The following is a 21,216-nucleotide window of genomic DNA, read 5'->3' as shown; positions in this document are numbered from 1 at the left end:
GCTTATTTTATTGGTAATTTTTTGTTTGTTTTTGGAAGTAATATTTACATCTATTTGCTTTTTTTATTATGCCATTCATTAAAACAAAAAATAAGAGCCCCGCCAGGCGGGGCTCGGCCGTCTTGGGCTAGTTTAGGCTAATATTTTTTCATTTTTTTCTTATTTTCTCTCATTATTAATAATCGTTGCCCCACAATGCGATTTTATCCTGTGTCGTGGGTGCGTTTCCAAACATACAAGTTCATATACACATGACACCCTAACCCGAAATAACAATTTGTGGAATACACAAAGAGTTGCTCCTTGGGGTTATCGAATCCGCTACATGTTGTGCGGCAGCCGAATATTAGGGCAAACCTATGTAAAACAACAATAATCATTTAATAGGTATAGGGTACTGGATCCCATAACTCCATGATTGTAAGTGATTGATGAGCATGATTTACTGTAGGTCTCATTTTATTTATAGTTTGGCCACAATCCTTCTATTTTGCGGGCAAACACTATTATTTAAGAAACACAGAACTAACAAAACAAATTGACACACGACGTTTGCACACAGTGGCGCTGGCGCACTTCAAAACTTTCTACAAAACTTTGTGATGATTCTGATGCTAATTCTGTAGTATTTAGTTGTGTTTGTACACAAGGATCATAAAAACATAGATAGTTTTACCAGACACTGAGTGATTTAATATCCTATAGCAGTGCAATTCTCTATCTTAATAGATATTCAATGCGTTTCAACCATTACTCCTTTATTGTACCACTCATGCTTGCTCATTCATGGTGCATATTATAAATCATTTGGTCTTACCTACATACAAAATAACTGAGCAAACTGTATACAAATAGAACAGCTTCAGTTTCTAACCGAACGAGCCAAATATTTGAACAGTCATTTTGAAAACGGACCAGACGGGATGCACCTACGAATACGGCACGCCAATAAGATATAATTCAACCTTTATTCGTGCTTTCTAATAACTAATTCTAAATCAATACCAAACATGTGTCCTTTCCCATTAAAAATATTGTCGCATTTATTTTATACAATACATCAAATGAAGCTATAAATAAATTTTTCACTTCGTGCGTTTATTTTTAATTTTCTATTAATCGTATTTTAATATAATAATTAACAGCAATGTGGATAAAGCCGGGTAAAATCTATAATCTATAAATAGTTTATAAAATACGAGATTTTTAGTATTATTTTGTACGATCAATGTATAATTATGTCAAGGTTAGTTTCATATATTTTATTTTGTATGTAGACACAGGGTTTTATCGTTAGCTAAATTTATTTTATTACGTTAAGTTTGTTTTTGGGCATATTCGTTTTGATTTTCTAAATCATTGTTGGACAGGGGTTCCCAACCTTTGCTTGATCAAGGGCCACTTGTATATGGTTCTTTTTAGGTTAGGGACCACTATTATTATACCTTTTTCATGTCGTCACGTCCTCACTTCATGGTGTTCTTATAAGAATAGTAACTTGGATTATTGAAATCAATTGCTCGGCTCTGCCGTTTCCTTGGACATAAGATTAATTCGAGCTTTAGCAGTGATATTTATTGGAAAGAGGTAGAGATGCTCAAGACCTTTATCTTGTGGTTGGGAACCACTGTTGTAGAAAAAATTATAGTACCTAGCCTGAGAATGCGTACACAGATTATTCTCAATTGCCGCGATATTCATTTTTAAATGTTTATTTTTTAGACTGTAGGTTTCGCGACGGTAAATTAATTTGAGATATTATAAGTAGATGCTTCAAAAATTATGTGGTTTAGTAGCAATAATATTATATGATTGTATTTTGAATGGATGTTTCTCACTATAGTATAGAATCATTTATGGTTGAGCCTATAACAGTATTCATCATACTGTGAACTAAATGTAGATATATTCTGTTGCAATTTTGTGGCAAATATTAGTGAGCTTCTTATCTAAAAGGAAGCTAGGAGGGAAGTATATTTTATGTAATGCACTCACACATACTACTCCATCATTAGTAAACTGTATGTTTTAGTCAAAAGTACACTCATATAATACACACTTTGAGAGACCGCATTAAATACAAATACCTTGACTACGTGACTGACAAGCAGACAATCTCTGAACCTATTCCTAGACCATTCCAGGGGTTCACAAGATTTTAAAATAAATTCTCAGTAATCCCACAAAATTACCGTTCTTGGTTCACGAGATTTGAAAATTAATTCTCAGTAAACTCCCAAAAATGCCGATTTTGGTAAAAGCTAAATATAATATTATTTATAAAATCTTACAATATGAGTTCTTAATGTTGCTGTTTTTTAGTAGTACCGCTGTTATTCTGCAATTGGCAGGTGGCGCTGTTGTAGTTTAAAGTCCGAAGGTCCAATCTAACGGAGTACTGTTATACTAGACAATTTTAAACTGTCGCTTACTTTAGTGCAATCTTTTGAAACTATCAGTCAAACAAAATCATCATTTAGAGGATTTGGTGTTTTTCTAACAGTATCTAACGAAATTGAAAAACACATCTGTATAATTAACCTAAGTTTATTAAGTACACCGAGTACACGATAATGTTCTTACTGCTAAATATTGATGACTATTCAAATTCATTGATTAAAGTTCGTAGCGTATTTATTTATATTTGAATATCCGACTTATTGTGTGTAAAAACTATAAATAAAAAATCTATTTTAAATAGATAGTTTGCTTACGCCAAACTCGATCATATGGCTATTTGATTTATTGATGTATGAGTGCGTATTTGTAATTTTTATCAGAATATACGCCACATAGTTCCACCTAATGATAGTATAAAAACTGTGTAATCTAATACTGGGAAGCGTCCCAATATTCTAGCGGACATTAGTAAAGAGAAACTAGGTGATTAGGTGGTATTTACACATATTTAAGTAAATATTTTGCCACCAAATTCTGATAATACAATTTGTTTTGCAGAACTAATAAAAATGTTATTTCTGCATACATTAGGGTAAACCCTAAACTAACTCAGTAATGATTGGATTTCTTCAATTAAAATTATCTTATTTCCTTCAAAAGTCGCTTACAATGTCAAGTAGATATAAATTCCCTGTGCTGTGCCTTGCTATCTTTGCTTAGACTATAGATAAACCTGCCATACGTGAGTCATAAGGTCGTGACGAATACTATAATTAGATATTTGATGCGATGACGCAATCTCTACAGAATCCCTTAGCTAGAGATCAATGTCAATCTTCGTTGTCCAACGTAACTAACATTTTTCTTAGTAAGATTCGATCCTTTGATATTACACATTTATAGTAGATATGATATGATAAGTATTGTGCACGAAAGTTTTCATGCAATTTAGTGCAATTGTATCGACCACGTCTATTACTAAATTACTATGTGACTTATAATAGATCTTGCACGTGACACTTTTGTTATTGTCATCGTATTTTTTACATATCATTAGCGCGAAAAATTTACGATAGCGCTATATTTTCTGTCCTTGAACTTTACTTATCAAAAGTCTGTGTTTTGTACGAATGAAAGCCAAGGTTCCCCGCAGATAGAGGGGCCCGGTTCTCGGCGTGTGAGATCGTATCTTAGGGATGACTGATGTTACGTAACTAAGTCACATTATAGAGGCAAGTGATGGACGCATGTGACTTTCTTCTCTTATCAGAGACATTATATTCTACAGCGAGACAATAATCAACTGGTATTATTAATAAATAGGTACATGTCGTAGCCCGTTATATTAGCTAGATCGTGACCCGTCTAGGTGTTTCACGATTTTGTTGATTAACACCTTACATATCTTTCGACGTACGCTTTATATTTAGGCAATTGTGGTCAAATAGGGATGATGACAGAAGGTGTATAAACTATTTTGATTTGGAAGTGTCTATGAGGGTTATTTTTTACAAAGCTTTATGTGGCAAAAGAACTCGAAAAATCACATTAAAGTATTGCAAATATATCCGTGTTATATTTAACTCACAAAATAGAAAAAGATTTCAGTCATCATTCCTGTGGGATCAATTAAAACGTAGAACATTTGTGGTTGTGGATGTATTATCGTAATTTGCAAGGGAAATAAATCGTTTGAATGTATAGCGAATATTGTTATTATGTATACAAGTTTATTAGCAAAATATAGTTGTTAAAATATGCATTTCTGCCCCACTGAGCGGTTACTCTTACTTTTTTAACCGCAATACTAGTTAATGGATTTTGGATTTCCAAAACCGCAATTATTAACATTGAAACGATTTATTTCTATTGATTCGGACCCTGTTATTCGTCCTTATATTGATGAATTTGGATGTTATTTAGTTCGAAATTGATGTTAAATGTTTATTGGGGAAAAGTATATTTGATTAGACTTAGGCCCAGATCGACGTGAACTGTTTGTAAACACAAAGTGAAGGAAAGACACACATGGGCCTAAAGTTCTTATTATCCAAAAGTAATATTTCGTAACATAAGAAAATTTCTTTTCTGACCAGGTTGCTTACAAAATGTCAATGCTCTGTGAACGAATGTTCTTCTATTAGAAACAGATTAAATAACCTACTTACTTTTCCTCACATTTTAACATCGATTTTCCGAAGAGTATACACGGATCTAGAGAAATTGGCAAAATCATAAAATAGCAGGCCTAGCAGTGTAAATAATTTATACCTTATTATCATATAGATATTTAAATATACAATATTATACCTACTCGCATTAAATGTCCATAGACTTAATGCTTTTGATGGCATATTGTAGACTTGATAACATGTGCACGGGAACTTGGGACTTCAGAGTGATATTCTGATATCAATTTTATACCCAAATATTTAAGATTCATTTTTATTTTAGCTACAAAACGCCTTCTACTGAAAATAGACTTAATAAAACAAATTTGGTTCCTTTTTTATGTATGATTTAATATAGGCAATATTATTCGTATAATGTTTGATGTACACTGTGTACACACGGGTGTCAAGTTTTCCGCACAGGTTATATAGGTACCTATTGCAATGTATTATAGTTTTATAGTGTATAGTTACCTCATGTGAACAGTATTCGTATACATAATATTGGTGAGTGAAACCTAATTGAAAGCTACACGACACACGTTCGTCGTAAACTGAAGTCACATGCTTATACAAGTGACAAGACGCAGTGGGGAATACCCGCATTTATTTTTATACAAGAGTAACACGAGACCATCTCCGACAAATACTGCATAGTAATCTAAACTTTATATACTTGAAAATACGAATGAAAACTGATTCTAAAGTATTTGCCTATGCATTATACACGGTTCTTAAGAATAAGGAATCTTTCATCGATCTTTTAAACCTTATCACGGAATTAAAAATATATGTGGTGTTTTCAGTGTGCTATATATTATACATTATACATGTATTTATTGGATGTATTCAAATATTGATGTTCTAATGAATGTAAAAATGATGAGTTGGTTCATACGAGCCAGCTAACCTATGTACGTAAGTTATTATAATATATTGTATGCCAATTACAATTATTCATGTTATTAATTACTATGAATCTCTGAATAGCACATTTCTTGATCGTTTCTATGTGTCAAAATTTGTTAAAATGGTGCCTGAAAGCGCACAATATTGTTTTCATTGAGTTTTTGCGTCGCAATAATCATTTTAGTATCTCAATGCTTATGTAACATGTTTTATGGTCTTATGATTAGCAGTGACGTTGATATAATGCTTATGTGTATCGTATAAATACTATAAATTACTTGATTCAGTTTATAGGTACCATTTAAGTCTCCTTTTACCAAGCAACAAAATGTCCTGCGATATGTTGTCGCTTAGTAATACATTTTTCTTGTACGCAATCAGTATCTGTAAGTATATGGAGTCTGTGTGCTGAAAACAAAATTCGTTATTAAATAAAACTGTAAAGAAGATTTTTTGTTGTTTTAATTTTTATTGGTACGTGATCTTCCCCATTTTCAATCAAACCAATTTTATTTGCTAGAAACTGGTAAATTACAAATAATTTCTGTCTCTAAAATTGTTGGCAACACACTCGTCTTGCCTCTCCAGTTGTAATTTTGCATAAACTAGCCATTTATGGCTTTTCAAAGTCTGACTGAAAGCATGCGTCGCTTTCAAGCTCACTTAGGTACTGACCAGGCATGGATGCTTCAGTAAGTAGCAGAATCTGGCACAGGGATTCCGCATCTCGTCCTGTGTGTTTCTCTGAGCGGTGACACCCTGGTTGCCAGGATCGGGCAGATCTATTTCTTTCAGCAGTAGCAAGACTATGTTGGTGAAGACAGATGATTGGGAAGGAAGTGACCTCCTATGGTGACACAGTAAAGCCCCAAAAGAAGAGATCGTGAGAGCATTGATCGTGCTCAGAAGGAGCCATCGAGGTGGCAGCTGCCTCAGTGTGTAACGTGCTGATATCAACCAGGGCCACGGACGCTTAGTGAATTTACCGGCCACACAGTAACTTCAAAGATGCTGGCAGTCGTAACGTACCCCGCGCTAAGCGTGACTCAGTGGAGATATTTCTATTGTGTATGAAATACCGACAGACAAGAGGTTAAAATAATCCAGGTAACCGCTTATAATATTACGTCAAAAAGTAGATTTGTTGAATTTCAAATGAAATCTAGGTGCGTACCTAAATTTATTCAGTTTCAGTAGGTACCTAGGTATACATAGGTACAGCTTTCTTTTGCGCGAAAACCGTAACTATTACTAACGATATCTTTCGAGTTTTGGGTTTCAAGTCCGTATCTTAGTATATCGCTCGACCTCAGATGTTTGTATTATAAACAAACAATTGCAATGTTTTCTTTATTTACTATCCATAAAACGTTCACAGAAACCAAAAATAAAGTTGTTCTGAAACCCTGACCCAATTTTTGGTCGAAAGAGTTTTCGCATTAGGTATACTGTGAGTACAGATTACTGATTAGAGCATTATCAGTTGGACCGATAGGAGCTGAGAAGACGCTGAATGTTGGCCGGACAGGACGGCTGCGCACACGACGTGAAGCGCGAAACTTGATACCTACAGTTCCTGGAATGATATTGCGAGTCGTATACTTAATCTACAGTGTACATAAATTGCTTAATAAATTCGTCACATGAGCGTCGTCAGTTCACAGGTCACACCAGCGACAAACAAATTTGTATCAAGGTCAAGTGCGAGCCCGACCAATCAAACCGTTACCTAACAATTATTTCTGTTTTCATGTCATAACATCAATTTTATATGTGGCACTGTTCCCTACATACCTACTTAAAAGACGCGACAACAATTTATTCTGGAAACAATAAGTTTAATACTCCTACCTGCTACGGAAATTGGTTTTCATAAAATTATATAATAAAATCAAATTACCCCCTTTTCCACAATTTAGTTGTTCAAAGTACAATTAAAAAAAAAAGACTTTCAAATTGTTTATGTAGTAGGTAGCGTGAATCAAAACAGTTTGTACGCTTGTAAATATGTACATTGAAAGCGATAACCAACCACGTGATTCGTCGTTATAATTTTTTCGCGAAAGATCCGTGTTGTAGTGACGAAGGGGGGTGGCGTGGGTTGTGGACTAATTTGAAGTGGTAGATGACAAGGAGAGTGTGAATTTGAGTGCGTCGGGAAAAAATACGCATTAAGAAGTGTACGTTGGTTGTAACGCGTACATACCTAGTGAGATGTGTGGCGCATAGTGGCGAGGCGCGTTGTTTATCATTACGGGTCTATATAAGCGTCTGAGCGGACCGGCGTGCTCATACATTAACGGAATACACCACGCTAGTAGTACTCAAGCGATTTCTTCACACTATTTCAAAATGAAACTGCTGAAAATGGTTGTGTTTGCATTCTTCGCACTCCTGGTGGTTGCAGTGAGGGCCAATCCCCTACCTTTTGAAAGTAAGTTCACATTTAGATCTGCATTTTTACGTTTACATTATTTTTTTTTTAATTTTTATCACGCTCTTTTATATTTATGTTCACAAATATCAAAAGAAAGGTAATTAAAATTTATGTTTTTGTAAAACATTATTAGGAAATTAATAATTTAAATCTGTGTTAAAATAAGAACAGGCATAAGAGGGGTATTTATAATATTTATTCTACTATTTTATACCAATTGTGACCGTTTATTAGTGGCCAGTACCTACCATAGCGAAATAGGCTACGTGTGCAAGCGATGCAAAAAAGCGAAGTGGCTTATCTACGAACTTTCAAAACAAATTCCTGTGCTATCACCACTTTATTATTAAGCAAAATTATTGATCTATCATGTACCTATTTATTCCAAAATTAAACAGTAGGTAAAGAAAGGCGATAGTTAAACAAAACAACTTGATTACCGAACCGATTTAAAGACATTATTCATATTTTTTTACTCATTGCTTGCTGTTCCCGCCATACCTATCAAACTTACCTATTTAGGTTATTTACGCTTTCACTTGCTTCTGCCAGTGGCTTTGTCCGCTTTTCCGGGAACAGAAATAGTCTATATGTTATTCCAGACCATAATTTACCCCTGTTATTCATTTCAACCCGATCCCTTCAGCCGTTTTCACGTGATTGATTAACAAATATAGACACAAATCTAGTTACTCAAACTTTTCATTAATAATTTTAGTAAGATGCAACTGTTAATTAAAAAAGTATATCATGATCATCATGGTGCGTTTTTGGTCTTCAATGTAATCTCAGTACAATCCCAAATTGCCAGTGAATATAGCTTCTGTCAATGGCTTCGCCTGCGTTACCGGGTGACCAAACTCCAAGCTATATTCCAATTTGTATTGTGTAAAAGAGAATAATGAAATATATAATGTAATGAAATCCTGTGTGGATGCATCAAGCATTTATGTATAGTACATACTGATAGTTTAGTCGGTCAATGAGTCAATCTCCAAAAGCCTCAATCAAATGTGCATGAAGTAAAGGTGCATGAAATGAATGACATGATCATCATGACCTAAGTGACAGCAGATCATGTAGGTACGAGATTTCTGTAGAGTGCATTTTATATCTAATACTTATATAAATTTTCCATGTCACAATTTTAGTTACCGTACTCATCCGAAACGCCTATACCGATTTTTACCAAATTTTAAATGCGTATTCAGTAGGTCTGAGAATCGGCTTTTACCTATATTCTAAAAAAAAAATATGGCAAAACAACGTTTGCCGGGTCAGCTAGTAATACGCAGGAACAAAAATGTCACGCAGATATTTTCAGGTGAAAATTTTAAATATTTTTAACTATAACCTGTTGCGGGATTTCGCCAGCGGCATCGACAGTAGTGTCCATCAATTGACACCCTCCCCATTTCTAGTCCTCTTCGTTTTATTATGTCTCACTATCTCCCCTTTATATGAAAAATAAATTAATGAATGTTCAATGAATGTTAAATGCACCTGTACTTTTTTAATGACACGATGAAGAATATTTAAATGGTTGTTTCAATCAGTTGAACTAAACAAAAGTTTTCAATTTCAATAATTGGGTAAACGTAATGTGTTTTTCATTATGCTGGTATCATCATTATCTTGAACTTGTTCCAATTATTCTGATTCTGACCTAGTACAGAAAAGTAAAATTATGTCACTCATACATTACCTACATGAAATGTTCATTCAAAATTTCTTTTTGATATTTTCTGATTTATAGATACTGCTATCCTATAAAATATGGGCCTAATATAACCTACATATTTAAGAATTGGAATTAGTTATTTCCCTAAGAATTGGGTTTCCACATAATAAAAATATTACGTATCGGTATCAAGTTCTTGTATATATTTTAAGTGCTTGACCTCTATCTTGTTGAACATCTATCGAGTAATAAGATTGAGCGAGCAGAAAGTGCATCAACAAATATATGCTTATACAAGTATATTCGGCTAATCTGGTTAAAAAGAATCGATACAGAATCATTGAAGAAAAAATATTTATTGTTTTTATTAGGTACACCTAATAAAAACAATAAATATTTTTTTCACAATCTCTGATGAGAATTAATGCCTTTAATCTGTCACTCAAACTGATAAATAGTCCAAACATAACAGTAATAGCGAAAAAAGCAGTAGCAAGTGGAAGCTTGCAATTTTTCATCGAAAAACGAATAATATTCGAGTCTTGATAAAACTCATAGTTTAATTTTAATCTTACAATAATTTGGAGACATCACAACAATACAACTGAAGTGCCCCTAAGATGACCTACTGACCAAGAATTCCTGTTAAAATAAAAACTTTTTTATTTAACAGCAGGTACAAATACTTCGGTAACAAATTCACTGCCAATACAATTACTAAATAAACTTATACCTATATAGTAGTTACTTATATCCGTTCGTGTCACGTGAAATTATTTTCGAATAAACTGTGTCATTTGCTATCGGACCGTACTTACGTTAGTAATTTCAAATTCATTACTATCACGACATCATGTGAGAACTAAATGATAACTAATTAGGTATCATATATATTTTGTATATTATGTAAATAGGTACTTACTACTCATTGCCGAGTATTAAACTTCGTCATCTCGGGATTCTTGGAAACTACAACGATAAACATATCTTATACCATTAAAATTTTGCGTCGGAAATGTTCTTATCGCTTATTCAAAGCTACGTGCAATTGTGATCGAAAGGAACTTGCCAATGTTAGTGAGAATCATCTCAAGTTACTTATAGATCTAAGCTGCGAACAACGTAGAAAATTACCGGGGCTGCAGCTCAAAGCAGGAGAAGGAACGGGGTGGCTTTAGTCAGTCTGACACTCCCTCTCGTCTTGTCCATAGCGGGTGAAGTCATTGGATGATTTTTCTTCTCAAAAAAAAAAAGAACCAATAAAGTTACTTATGGATACTATTTGAAATTGTCAACAATAATTAAAACGTATAAATTTCTATTACATAAGGTTGAAAGGTGTATAGGTACATTCAGTGCAACGCAGTTTTTCGCCAACGATCGAAACATTTTCTATAGTAATTTTAAAATAGGTCAATGTCGATCTAAATGTTTTTTTATAACATCCGATGGATTACGAGAAGTATGCCAGATCTGACATTGACCCGTTTGCCACAAATAAAGTCGGGTGCGGATGTTGTGACCGTTCCGAATCACGCTGTAAATAGAGTAACTACACTTTAATTTCACTCACGTACGTCACAGCCCCGTCTTACGAGCTATCCATTAAACTAAGAACAATAAACTTTAGCGATCATTTACGTACGTCTTACTACTTATATAAGTGTACATGTTATGCTATAAAACAGGAGCAGTTACTTTTGTTTATATACCCTTGATAGTTTTAGATTTTCTTCGCGAGTGTACTTGTTTAGTACGAGTATGCGTGCTGCTACGCTAATCTTTGGATCAAAATCTTAATAACGATTACTTTTGCTAGCTCGTATTCATTCATAAAATGAAAATACAATATCCAATGATATCAAATCAGTATTGAGTATCACAGCGCAGTGATACTCTGGTTTGACTATTGGATTGCAAACTTAGAGGTTTTGGGTTCACACACATTTGGCAGTGTCCAGAGTTCAACATAGTGATAATCTCCTACATAACCTGTTAACTGGCTCGGTTATAATAAACCACCGTGATCTAAATCGATTAAGAGACCATTATTTAGTTTTTTTTAATTAAGTCAATGCTCATGGTGTGGCGATGTTCTCAGATAGAAATTGGTTTAAAATAACTGTCATGAGTTTTGAGCTCCAAGAAGTAAATTATCGTGCCTATTTATCGCGATTTTTTACTTTGATTAGCCAATAAATAATATCTATTCAACTTTAAATCAACGCAAGTGACCAATTAACATGCATTCAAGAATATATTCCTAATCGCAATGGACTATGATCGGAAATTCCCAAGATAAGGCGAATTTTGTGGAATCTTGAGTCAGGCAGTTGGATCAAGGATCCAGCGGCCTAATCTCATGAGGTCATGATCGAGGTCACCACGACGATAAGCAATTACAGTTGTGACAAACCATTTGATTTAATGACGATGATTCCATGATTTAGGTACGAGATGATTCTAGAAATTCCAGTTATTACCTATCATATTCTTAGGATTACCTACAAATTAAAAGCGCCCTAGGCAGGTGCCTAAATTTCTTTGGTGCCGCAACCCCTCAATAGGCTGTTGGCACTTGCGTCTCGTGGTGGGCACCAACCTTCGTAACCTGGCGTTCTAGGTACTTTCCTAGTTTAGCCTAGGAATAATACGGTTCAGCTAAGGTAAAAAACGTTACCCCCTTGTTTATTACATTCAGAAATGGATAACATTTTCAGTTTTTCCAGCAACTAAGGATTATTTGCTTATAAGGAAAATTAATTTTAAATTCACTTAACTTTTTAATGATTTTCGTTTGAATGACAACAATATGTGAGTGTCATTTTTTTTTAAAGACATCCCGATACGCATTTATGATGGCATGAAGTGCGCATATTAAATGATAAAAATATCCAACCGAGTTTTGACTGAATTTGCAAAATAGAAAAAGCCAATAATCAATCCTTGGACAAAACAAAAGTAACAAAAGTCACGTATTTACCTAAGTACAAGAGTTATACACGCACTCTTTCGATCTTCATTTTTGACGGATACTCCATAGAACTAAAATAAAATTAAAAATATTTTGTATAAAAATAAAATTAGTCATTTGGCTGAAGGTAAAGATTTAACAATATCACGTGCAATGCCCAATGCACATCACCACATTAACGGATAAACAAATTAATCATGTTTGGAGAAAGTGTGATAAAGCAATAAAACTGATATGAAAGGTTATGTAAACTGGCTCGATAACCTCTAGTGATTAACCTATAATCCGTGCTTATTTTACCTAATTCTTAGTTACATAGTATTTTATTTCATTTTAACTGGATTGTACCAAAATGTCATTTGAGTACAAGAATTTAATATTAACAAGGCTATTAATAATAAGGTATCTACTTAGTAATAATACGAGTAGTTCAAATTATGTTATAGTATTACTTATTATTTTGCAACGTACACTGCACAGTGTGTTTATGACCCGCGGTGCTAGCTTGAAATTAAATGAGAATGATCTATATATCCCCACGATAATTACAAATAACACAAAAATACACATGCATAGGCATATATGCTATATGGGCAGGCCTCAACCTAGGTGGAGCGATGAGAAGATGGGTGGAGAGATGCAGAACATACATATCATATCGTTATTTTATCCTACAAGTTTGTTATTGAATAATAGTTATTATTATCACATTTGTTGTTTAATTTCAGCTGTACATGAGTTGGAAGAGTCGTGTGTGCGACAAGGCGGTCTCTGCGTCATGAAGTCGGACTGCCCACCTGAGAACATCGTGTTCCTCTCGGGCACACTCTGTCCGAAACAACAACACTTAGGCGTCACGTGCTGTTACGTAAGTGTCTGCTTATTATATTCAAAATTAATACCAATGGTTAGATAACGATCTGTAAAATACCAAGATAATATTGCCCATTCATTTTAATAACTCTGGACACCAGTCTACGAGGTGCTATCTATTTCGAGGATAGGAAGACGTGACGAGCAAACTGTTCTGAAGAATATCACTCCAATACCAAAATTAGGGATAGTAATGGTAATGATGAAGTCGATACGAGGGCTGAATTAAGTAACTTTTGTCAAAGGAATGTCTATGGCATAGTTACTTTAAAATAAAAAAAATATGTTGCATCGTACAATGGTTGGCACTCTGTCTCCGAACTAAACTCTCTTGAGAATGGGGAAAAAAAAATTAAAATTCAATAAAAATGCAAACTGTTCTCGTACCAAAAATCTTAAAAAAAAGTTCATTTTAATGTGCCTACATTTTAATAAGTCGATACAGTACCGATACTTAATTCCTTATTAGATAAATCTATGACCGATACGCTTAAACTTTGAACGAAAAAAAAAACAGCTTCTCTTTAGTCCTTGTCTATACTAATATTATAAAGCTGAAGAGTTTGTTTGTTTGATTGTTTGTTTGTTTGTTTGAACGCGCTAATCTCAGGAACTACTGGTCTGATTTGAATAATTCTTTTTGTGTAGGATAGCGCATTTATCGAGGAAGGTTATAGGCTATAAATCATCACTCTACGATCAATAGGAACCGAGCAGAGCGGGTGAAACCGCGCGGAAGTAGCTAGTCATTAATAAAATGTATCTAATTAGATAGAGCGATAGAATATTCTTTATTGTACACTTCCATCAACTATACATAACATAGTTATAATATATTGAAGAATGAACACCATTCATCATAACATAATAGTACACACAGAGAAGAAATAACAAACATAAGTAGTATAGGACTTACCTGCATTCATAATTAATTAATACATTTTTTTTCTGTTTCCAGTTGTGAGCTGAACATGGCAGCAGCAGACTCCTTCCTCGTACTTACCCATAGTTAATTGCTAACGATTTAATACTTAATTAGCTATAAGGTAATTTAAGCTCCTGTAAGATTTACTTAAATACTTAGTGGGCCGTGCCGTATCAGAAACATTTATTTTGTTTATAACAAGAAAAAATTAAGATTTAGTGTGTGTGTCCGCCTGTCCGTCCGTTCGTCACACAAGCATAAATATTTGGATAATTGAAATAAAATAAAGCTATGGAAATTTTTCAGCTGAAGTCTTTAAAATGTACCTAGCTTTGCATTCATACCCACGAAGATTTGATTAGACTATTGGTATACCTACTACTTATTTAAAAGTAAAAAATAGTTAATCAGATTGTGAGGGCATAGTACGAGTTTGTGTTACATTTAATGAGATCGAAACGAGAGCGTGTTCAGCGGTCTGAGTGGCCGGTGCGTGTGAACCAACCAATCAGAGCACCGTACGCGCTCTCGTTTAGTTTTCCTTCAATGTAAAGGTAACTCGTACTGAGGTTACTGTTCTTAACAAATAGAATGACAATAGAATTTCTGTTTAATATTTTAATGTATAATGTAAATTCAATTCCTCTACACATTACCTACTTACTGAACAAGGCACGGGTACCCAAACCAGTAATAGTTACATTTATTATTATTTAATGTTAAACAACGAAATTGTGTTAAGATGTAATTTAGGTATTAATGTGTCAAATTGACTTATTTACTTAAATAAATGTAAGTTGAACTGTTTATGTTTATTTGCTAACCGTTTAGCTCCCCTCTCTCTTTTGAGTGTCAACCGTAGTCTTTACACCACTTGCTACGGCTACGGCCACCGTAGTACGTAGTCAACGTAGCGTAGTAAGAATTGTTCCTTATACCTTTCTTCTTATCAAACAATTTTTTTTTTTAGTATGTACTTAAACAAGTGATGGGTAACAATAACCTTTGTATAATTAGTACTACATTTTTTAAATTTTAGTCTGGTTAAGAAAACCAACACCTAGGTAAATACTCTCTAAGACAAAGTCAAACTAAAACAAAAACGAAATACTTAGTTTTAAATTATTTAAGTAGACTTAAACAGGCGTTTTGAAAGACAATTTTCTTTTTACAATAATTGTGCCTGGGTTTTGGTCAGTTTCCTAGTAAAAATATGTATCAATGTCGTGTCGTTATAAAGAGAAGATATCTTTATAATAAAAACTTCATATGAAACCTGTAGTTGCCCTAGAGCACTTAGTATAGTGAATCGAAAGCCTTTGTCAAAACTGTTTTTGATATTTATCATTATTTTTACAGATTAATAATGGGAAAATATTGATACCTGCAAAAAAAAAAAAATTTTTTTGATTAAAAACTCAATGATACAACTATGACGTAGTTCACCAATGAAACAATAGATGGCGTTTGTTGAACTATACCTATTCATGTAACAAAAGCTTAGACAGTGCACATATGTAAAAAAAGTATATTCTAGGATACAGTCCATATTATAATTTATTGTGTAACTAACGTATAAGATCGTATAAAAGTGCTATGAGCTTTAAATAGTTATGGCACTTCAGCTTCAACTGGCCATAACTTAAGGGTAGCGAAGAGTGTTTCTGTTTTGAGACTTCTACATTACTACTAATATCGAGTCTTTTTTTTTTTTTACAAAAAAAAAACTAAAAGACAACTGTAGTCACTAATCGGGGTTTACAATTAAGTATGTACTTACTAAGATATTAATACATACCTTTAGGCTAGCGAAAAAGAAAAAGCAAAATGACAATATTCCAATGTTTAAACGGCATCTCCATTTTTCTTAATAATTATCATTTCTATTCAGAGTCTAGGTATCCGGTCTACTTTAATTTAACTGAAATGGGACACCGACTAGCAATTATCGCAGTATGCACTATTGAAATGCGCCTAAGGGCATTTAGTTAGCGGCCTATTGTGGACTATAGATACGGTACTTATAATAAAGCTATGGGTATACATGCGGAATAGTTAATAGGGAGTATGACAGCTTGACTGAAAGTTATTGTCAAAGTCAAAATTAGTTCAAATTACATAACATAGAATAGCATTGATGAGCCTCACTTTGTTTCCGAGAGAGCCAGATTTTGTTTTTTATGGAACACGCCGGTTATCGAGCAGACGTATCACCTGATGGTAAGCAGTCGCCGCCGCCCATCGATACTTGAAACAGAGGTGTTACAAGTGCGTTGCCGGCCTTTTGGGGGTTAGAAATTTAAGGGTTGTTGGGGTATCGGGTATTGGGAAGATTGGAAAGGGGGGAATTGGGCCTCCGGCAACTTCACTCACACAACGAAACACAACGTAAGCGTTAAATGCACGTCTTATACTTATTTTATTATATAATGCTGATGAGTTTGTTTATTTGAACGTGCTAATCTACGGAATTACTGGTTCGATTTGAAAAATTCTGTTTTCCATTAATTGAGGATGGATGGCTATAAAACATCATGCTACGATCTGTAGGAACCGAGTAGAGCGAAATAATGTAATTGTAGCTAGCTAGCTTGTATAATACACCCAATTTTCATTAGTTATGTTATGTCTCCCATATGCTATAGGACGAGAACCTATCAAACATAAATTCCATACGAGAATTTTAAAAAATCAGAAAATGTATGAATAGATTTTATAAAAAAAAAAAATGTGTTTATGAAACAAACACATGTAACACAACCACGTAAACACATTGCTGATAATATCAATCAAGTAACGCTAAAAAAATAAAAATACCAAAGCTATTTTTCAATTGTTTTGTCTTTGTTCAAATTTAATACTTGTTTTTGAAATACGTATACATTGCAGTCTAGATAAACAAACTCCCACTGCTGGGCAAACGCCTCTTCTCAAGTTTTCACATGAAATTGCTGATTGGTGACAATTTTGGACTATTATTATACTAAGGTCATAGCATCTTTAGTTAACATTTAATATCTATCATCAGGGAAAATCATCCAATGATTTCTCCTCAATTGGGTGAGGCTGGAGGGAGTGTCAGACTTTTACTGACTAAAAACCACCCTATTCCTTCTCCTGCTTTGAGCCGGAGCCCCGGTAACCTTTTATTTCTTCTTTTTATATCCGGATTTCTTACTACTTGCCAGGTTTTGACTTCGTATCTATCCTCATTGGTTCATACTATGGAGATGAGGAATCATGAGTAGATTCATAACCCCTGGACTACTACTATACCTTATTATCAGTTTGAAGAATTTGTCGCCTGTCAACTTAGAAGAACACAGAAAAGAAACGGAGACTTCCTTAGTATTCTATTTTTTTCCGGATATCTGCCCGGATAACACTTAAATAGGTACATTAAAAAGTTATGTTATTTGGAATAAGTTCGTCTTGTTTACCTAAGTACTATAGTACTAAGGAAGTCTCCGTTTCTTTTCACTGTTCTCTCTCAAAGTTTGACATTATGACAGACATCAATATAACTATGATCGTAATTTGATCATCTCAATACGTAAATAACTATATATAATAACTAATCGTACGTTTGTTAGTGTGTATCAATGTATCAATAAGAAACAAATCCATTTTACTGTGTTTTAGTAATTGAGGATGGTAAAACTTCGCACAACGAGGATACATGGTGGAGCCTCGTTTCTCCCTACCTTTGTTAATAATAGTTTAATAGGCGATAATAATAAAATGCCGTACACAATTGTACTCAATCACTGAAGTAAATAATTTGAGTATCACATAAATAAAATAAATCTGAGCGGGAATCAAACCCGCAAGACTACCTGCCAGGCAGTTACAAATTCAAAACATTTGTTCTTAAACTTAAACGACACTATGATTGCCAAACATAGCAAGAGAAACACAAGAAGTTAATATAAAAAGAAATAAAATGTTATTTGTTCAAAGTCTAGAGAAAACCCAAGTGACAGTCTCGTAGTGTAGGGTAGCGGATACTGAACTAGCGAAGCAAGTAGGGTAGCGGAGCGGGTAGCGAGTAGCGAGTAGCGAGTAGCGGTAGCGGTGTCATATCGGTGGTTGGTCCGCGATCGCGTCACTTCTCGCCTTGAAGTCGTGGGGAACGCGCGCATATCCTGCTCGCTTGTAGCACGAGCAAAGTTCCGGTCACCGATCGCTTACCGTTGCAGCTATTCCGTTCCATCCGTATCAACGAAAGGTGAGCAGTATTTTACTTTTAATTTTTGTTTTTATTTTAATCTTTACCGATTTCCTAAGAAGACCCTTTTTGTTTTGGGAATTTTGTTCAAATAAGCTATCTCTGCGATACTTTGTCGAGTTCTCAAACTTTGATGAGTTTGAGTAGGTACAGTACAAATTAGATTTTCCCATCTTCAGATATATAACTCTTTAATGTAATAAAAGTTGCATTAAAATTAAAATAATCTGTAGGTTTTTAGGTTTTAAAAAATACTTATAATTAGTGTAAATAAAAATATGAAAAGGTATATTAGCTTAAAAACTGTTGTCGCTACAGGGTATTTATACAATTACCTAACAATAATATGTCAACGCAATGAACAAAACATCTTGTTTTTTTAATATCTTTTTCAAAAATATCAGCCATTTCGAGCGTTGTAGTTAAATATTTTTTTTTGTTGATGTAAAATCCTTTTTTCGGTCCATATTTCGACGTTTTTATTTTGAGTGAATGTAGGTCACCAAAAGATTGGTAGACAGAATAGTGTTTTAATTGTAGATGGAGTAAATATTTTAATAATTTATATTGTGAAACTAAAGAAAGGAAAGCGCGCCAAATTGTTAGGCGGGAACTTAATATTAGTATCTTACTAACCTACTTAAGTACAATACCTTTAATACTTTTTTTATTGGAATCTCTTACTTTAATACTAGATATTAAATACTCTTTTAACGTATTTCGTATTTATTTGTGCATAATTGCATAGAAGTCATTGGGGGAGGTCTATGTTCATCCATACTTTTTCCCACAAAAAGCCTTAGCAGTCAGCCTAAAGCGGACAGTGCTCCGTGATAGGTACCCAAACCTTAAACTTTTAAAATGCGGTCTCCAATTCGGTTGAAAAGTGTGGAGATTTTGACCAAGCATTTTGCGTAAGCTGTGTATATCCTTATATACCTTCTTTTTATACGTATAGTCCCCCAATTAACTGTTAGGGGCTGTTGGTTATGATAATGACTATCTACCATACTCAGAGTCATTAAATGGCTATCTAAGTCGTTCCTTAGTAACTTTAAAAATGTTCACTCTCAGACACAGTTGACTACTCAACAAAAAAGTAATATTGTTTAAATTAAACACCAACTCCAGCTCTGCAGACATTATTGGAATAAGTATTGCAAAAGTCATCAGAATCAATACATCCGAATAAGAGATTATTTTTTCAAAAATATCAATAAAGGTACACATTGCAAAAAACATGGTAATATAATATTACGGGTATGATAAGCCTTAAAGATTGGATTGCGTACTAATGGATGTGGATGTACAGAACCGAATCCAATCAGAAAAATGGGTTGGGGATATGCCATTGCAAATCCGGCTGTAAAATATCAAGTTTCGATAATTCATTAGTCGACGGATGAAATGATAGTGGTCGGTTACCTACCTCATATCCAGACAATGTATTTGGTTAATTGCTGTGGTTATTAAATATATAATTATTATTAGGATACATTATTTTTGTTTTTGCAACACGCTGTCGTTGTTGTTGAAGTAAAGGTTTGTTCTACAGAAATGGGATAATCCTCATCATAATCACAGAACAGTTAAAACTTCTTTTATCTGTTTTGTGATCATAATATCAGCCTTAAGACAACCACCTCTATGCAATAGTTCCCCCTACAGAACTACCGATTTGTTTATAGCTGTAGTCTTTTATTAGGATTTAAGTATACAATTATATGTTCTAATTAATGAGTATTGATTCAAGAACGATGGATTGGCAATTCAATTTGCTCTTTAAGTTTACATTTTCTTATATATTCACGTGGCATTTTTAATTTACTATCGAATTATTTTAGACAGGCCTTCAATGTTCACAGAACTTCTTCAAAAGTTCAGAATTGGGAACCATGATATTTTATCCTAGATGTTGATATTTTTTTAAAGTGAGTATCCTGTGGACGAATCTTGCAATTGAGTTAAAGACAAAAAGAATACACATGTCTGCACATTGTCTGGGTACAAACATCCACTGCTACTATTCTAACAAACCTTTTTATTTTTGCCACGTAGTTTCAGGCCGAAACTAAAATCAATTCTAAGCGGCTACCCTATAAACGTATTAGAACAACTCGAGCGCAAATCACTGACTTAACTTTCGACATCGGTGTATACGCAACGGTTACGCTGCAGACTAGCCGCCGCTGGGACGCAGCGTATCCCAAAATTACATTACCAACAGTTAACTCCACTGCAAATCTTCTATCGGTACCTAGTGTCAATGTGTATCAATTTGCAATCAATGTCACTGCATTGGCAGGCGTCTCGTGTATAGGTTAATATACCTATTGAGTGAGATTGATGACTTTAGATATGTTGACTAAGTAATAGTAGGTATTCTTGTTAAATCTTCACTACTATCTATAGTCACTCGTCTAAATGTGGTTAGGTGTAATAGAGGGTGCGAATATTACATGTGTTTGGCTCCATTTTATTCTCTGTTTTAATTAAAACAATAAAATTGGTGTAGGGCTACACAATCTCGTTTGTAACAAACTTAAGAAAATGTTGTACTAGCAGAGAAGCCGTTTGATCAAAGCACGAGACAGTGTAGTCTGAAGGATAATAAGGTA

The 21,216-nt window shown here is 34.0% G+C and overlaps 3 protein-coding genes and 1 long non-coding RNA gene across 7 annotated transcripts in view; 3 read left to right on the top strand and 1 right to left on the bottom strand.

The window, feature by feature from the left end:
* LOC118263307 (serine/threonine-protein kinase OSR1) overlaps positions 1-5,929 on the top strand; it is a 35,351-nt gene extending 29,422 nt beyond the window's left edge. For all 4 annotated transcript variants that reach the window (XM_050704125.1, XM_050704118.1, XM_050704126.1 and 1 more), the window contains exon 15: positions 2,381-5,929. The gene's annotated coding sequence lies outside the window, so the exon portion shown is untranslated. The remainder of the gene's footprint in view (positions 1-2,380) is intronic.
* The window catches only part of LOC126912367 (uncharacterized), a 197,679-nt gene that overhangs the window by 24,112 nt on the left and 152,351 nt on the right, over positions 1-21,216 (bottom strand). The window lies entirely within an intron of this gene.
* Positions 7,526-15,177, top strand: LOC118264989 (uncharacterized). The gene is made up of 3 exons (XM_035577673.2): positions 7,526-7,914; positions 13,301-13,440; positions 14,404-15,177. The coding sequence occupies exons 1-3, from the start codon at positions 7,833-7,835 to the stop codon at positions 14,407-14,409; spliced, it is 228 nt and encodes a 75-aa protein (XP_035433566.1). The 5' UTR covers positions 7,526-7,832; the 3' UTR covers positions 14,410-15,177.
* LOC126912364 (BTB/POZ domain-containing protein Tiwaz-like) overlaps positions 18,468-21,216 on the top strand; it is a 31,198-nt gene continuing 28,449 nt past the window's right edge. The window contains exon 1 of the mRNA XM_050704129.1: positions 18,468-18,598. The gene's annotated coding sequence lies outside the window, so the exon portion shown is untranslated. The remainder of the gene's footprint in view (positions 18,599-21,216) is intronic.

Source organism: Spodoptera frugiperda, chromosome 25, assembly GCF_023101765.2.
Source record: "Spodoptera frugiperda isolate SF20-4 chromosome 25, AGI-APGP_CSIRO_Sfru_2.0, whole genome shotgun sequence".
NCBI lineage: Eukaryota > Metazoa > Arthropoda > Insecta > Lepidoptera > Noctuidae > Spodoptera > Spodoptera frugiperda.
Note: the sequence above shows the minus strand (reverse complement) of the source record. Positions and strands in the feature narration are given on the sequence as shown.

Excerpts from the sequence above, each read along its gene's own strand:
- LOC118264989 (XM_035577673.2), top strand. The coding sequence starts at position 7,833 with ATGAAACTGCTGAAAATGGTTGTGTTTGCATTCTTCGCACTCCTGGTG. Across the intron at positions 7,915-13,300 it reads CAATCCCCTACCTTTTGAAA|CTGTACATGAGTTGGAAGAG; the intron begins GTAAGTTCACAT and ends GTTTAATTTCAG.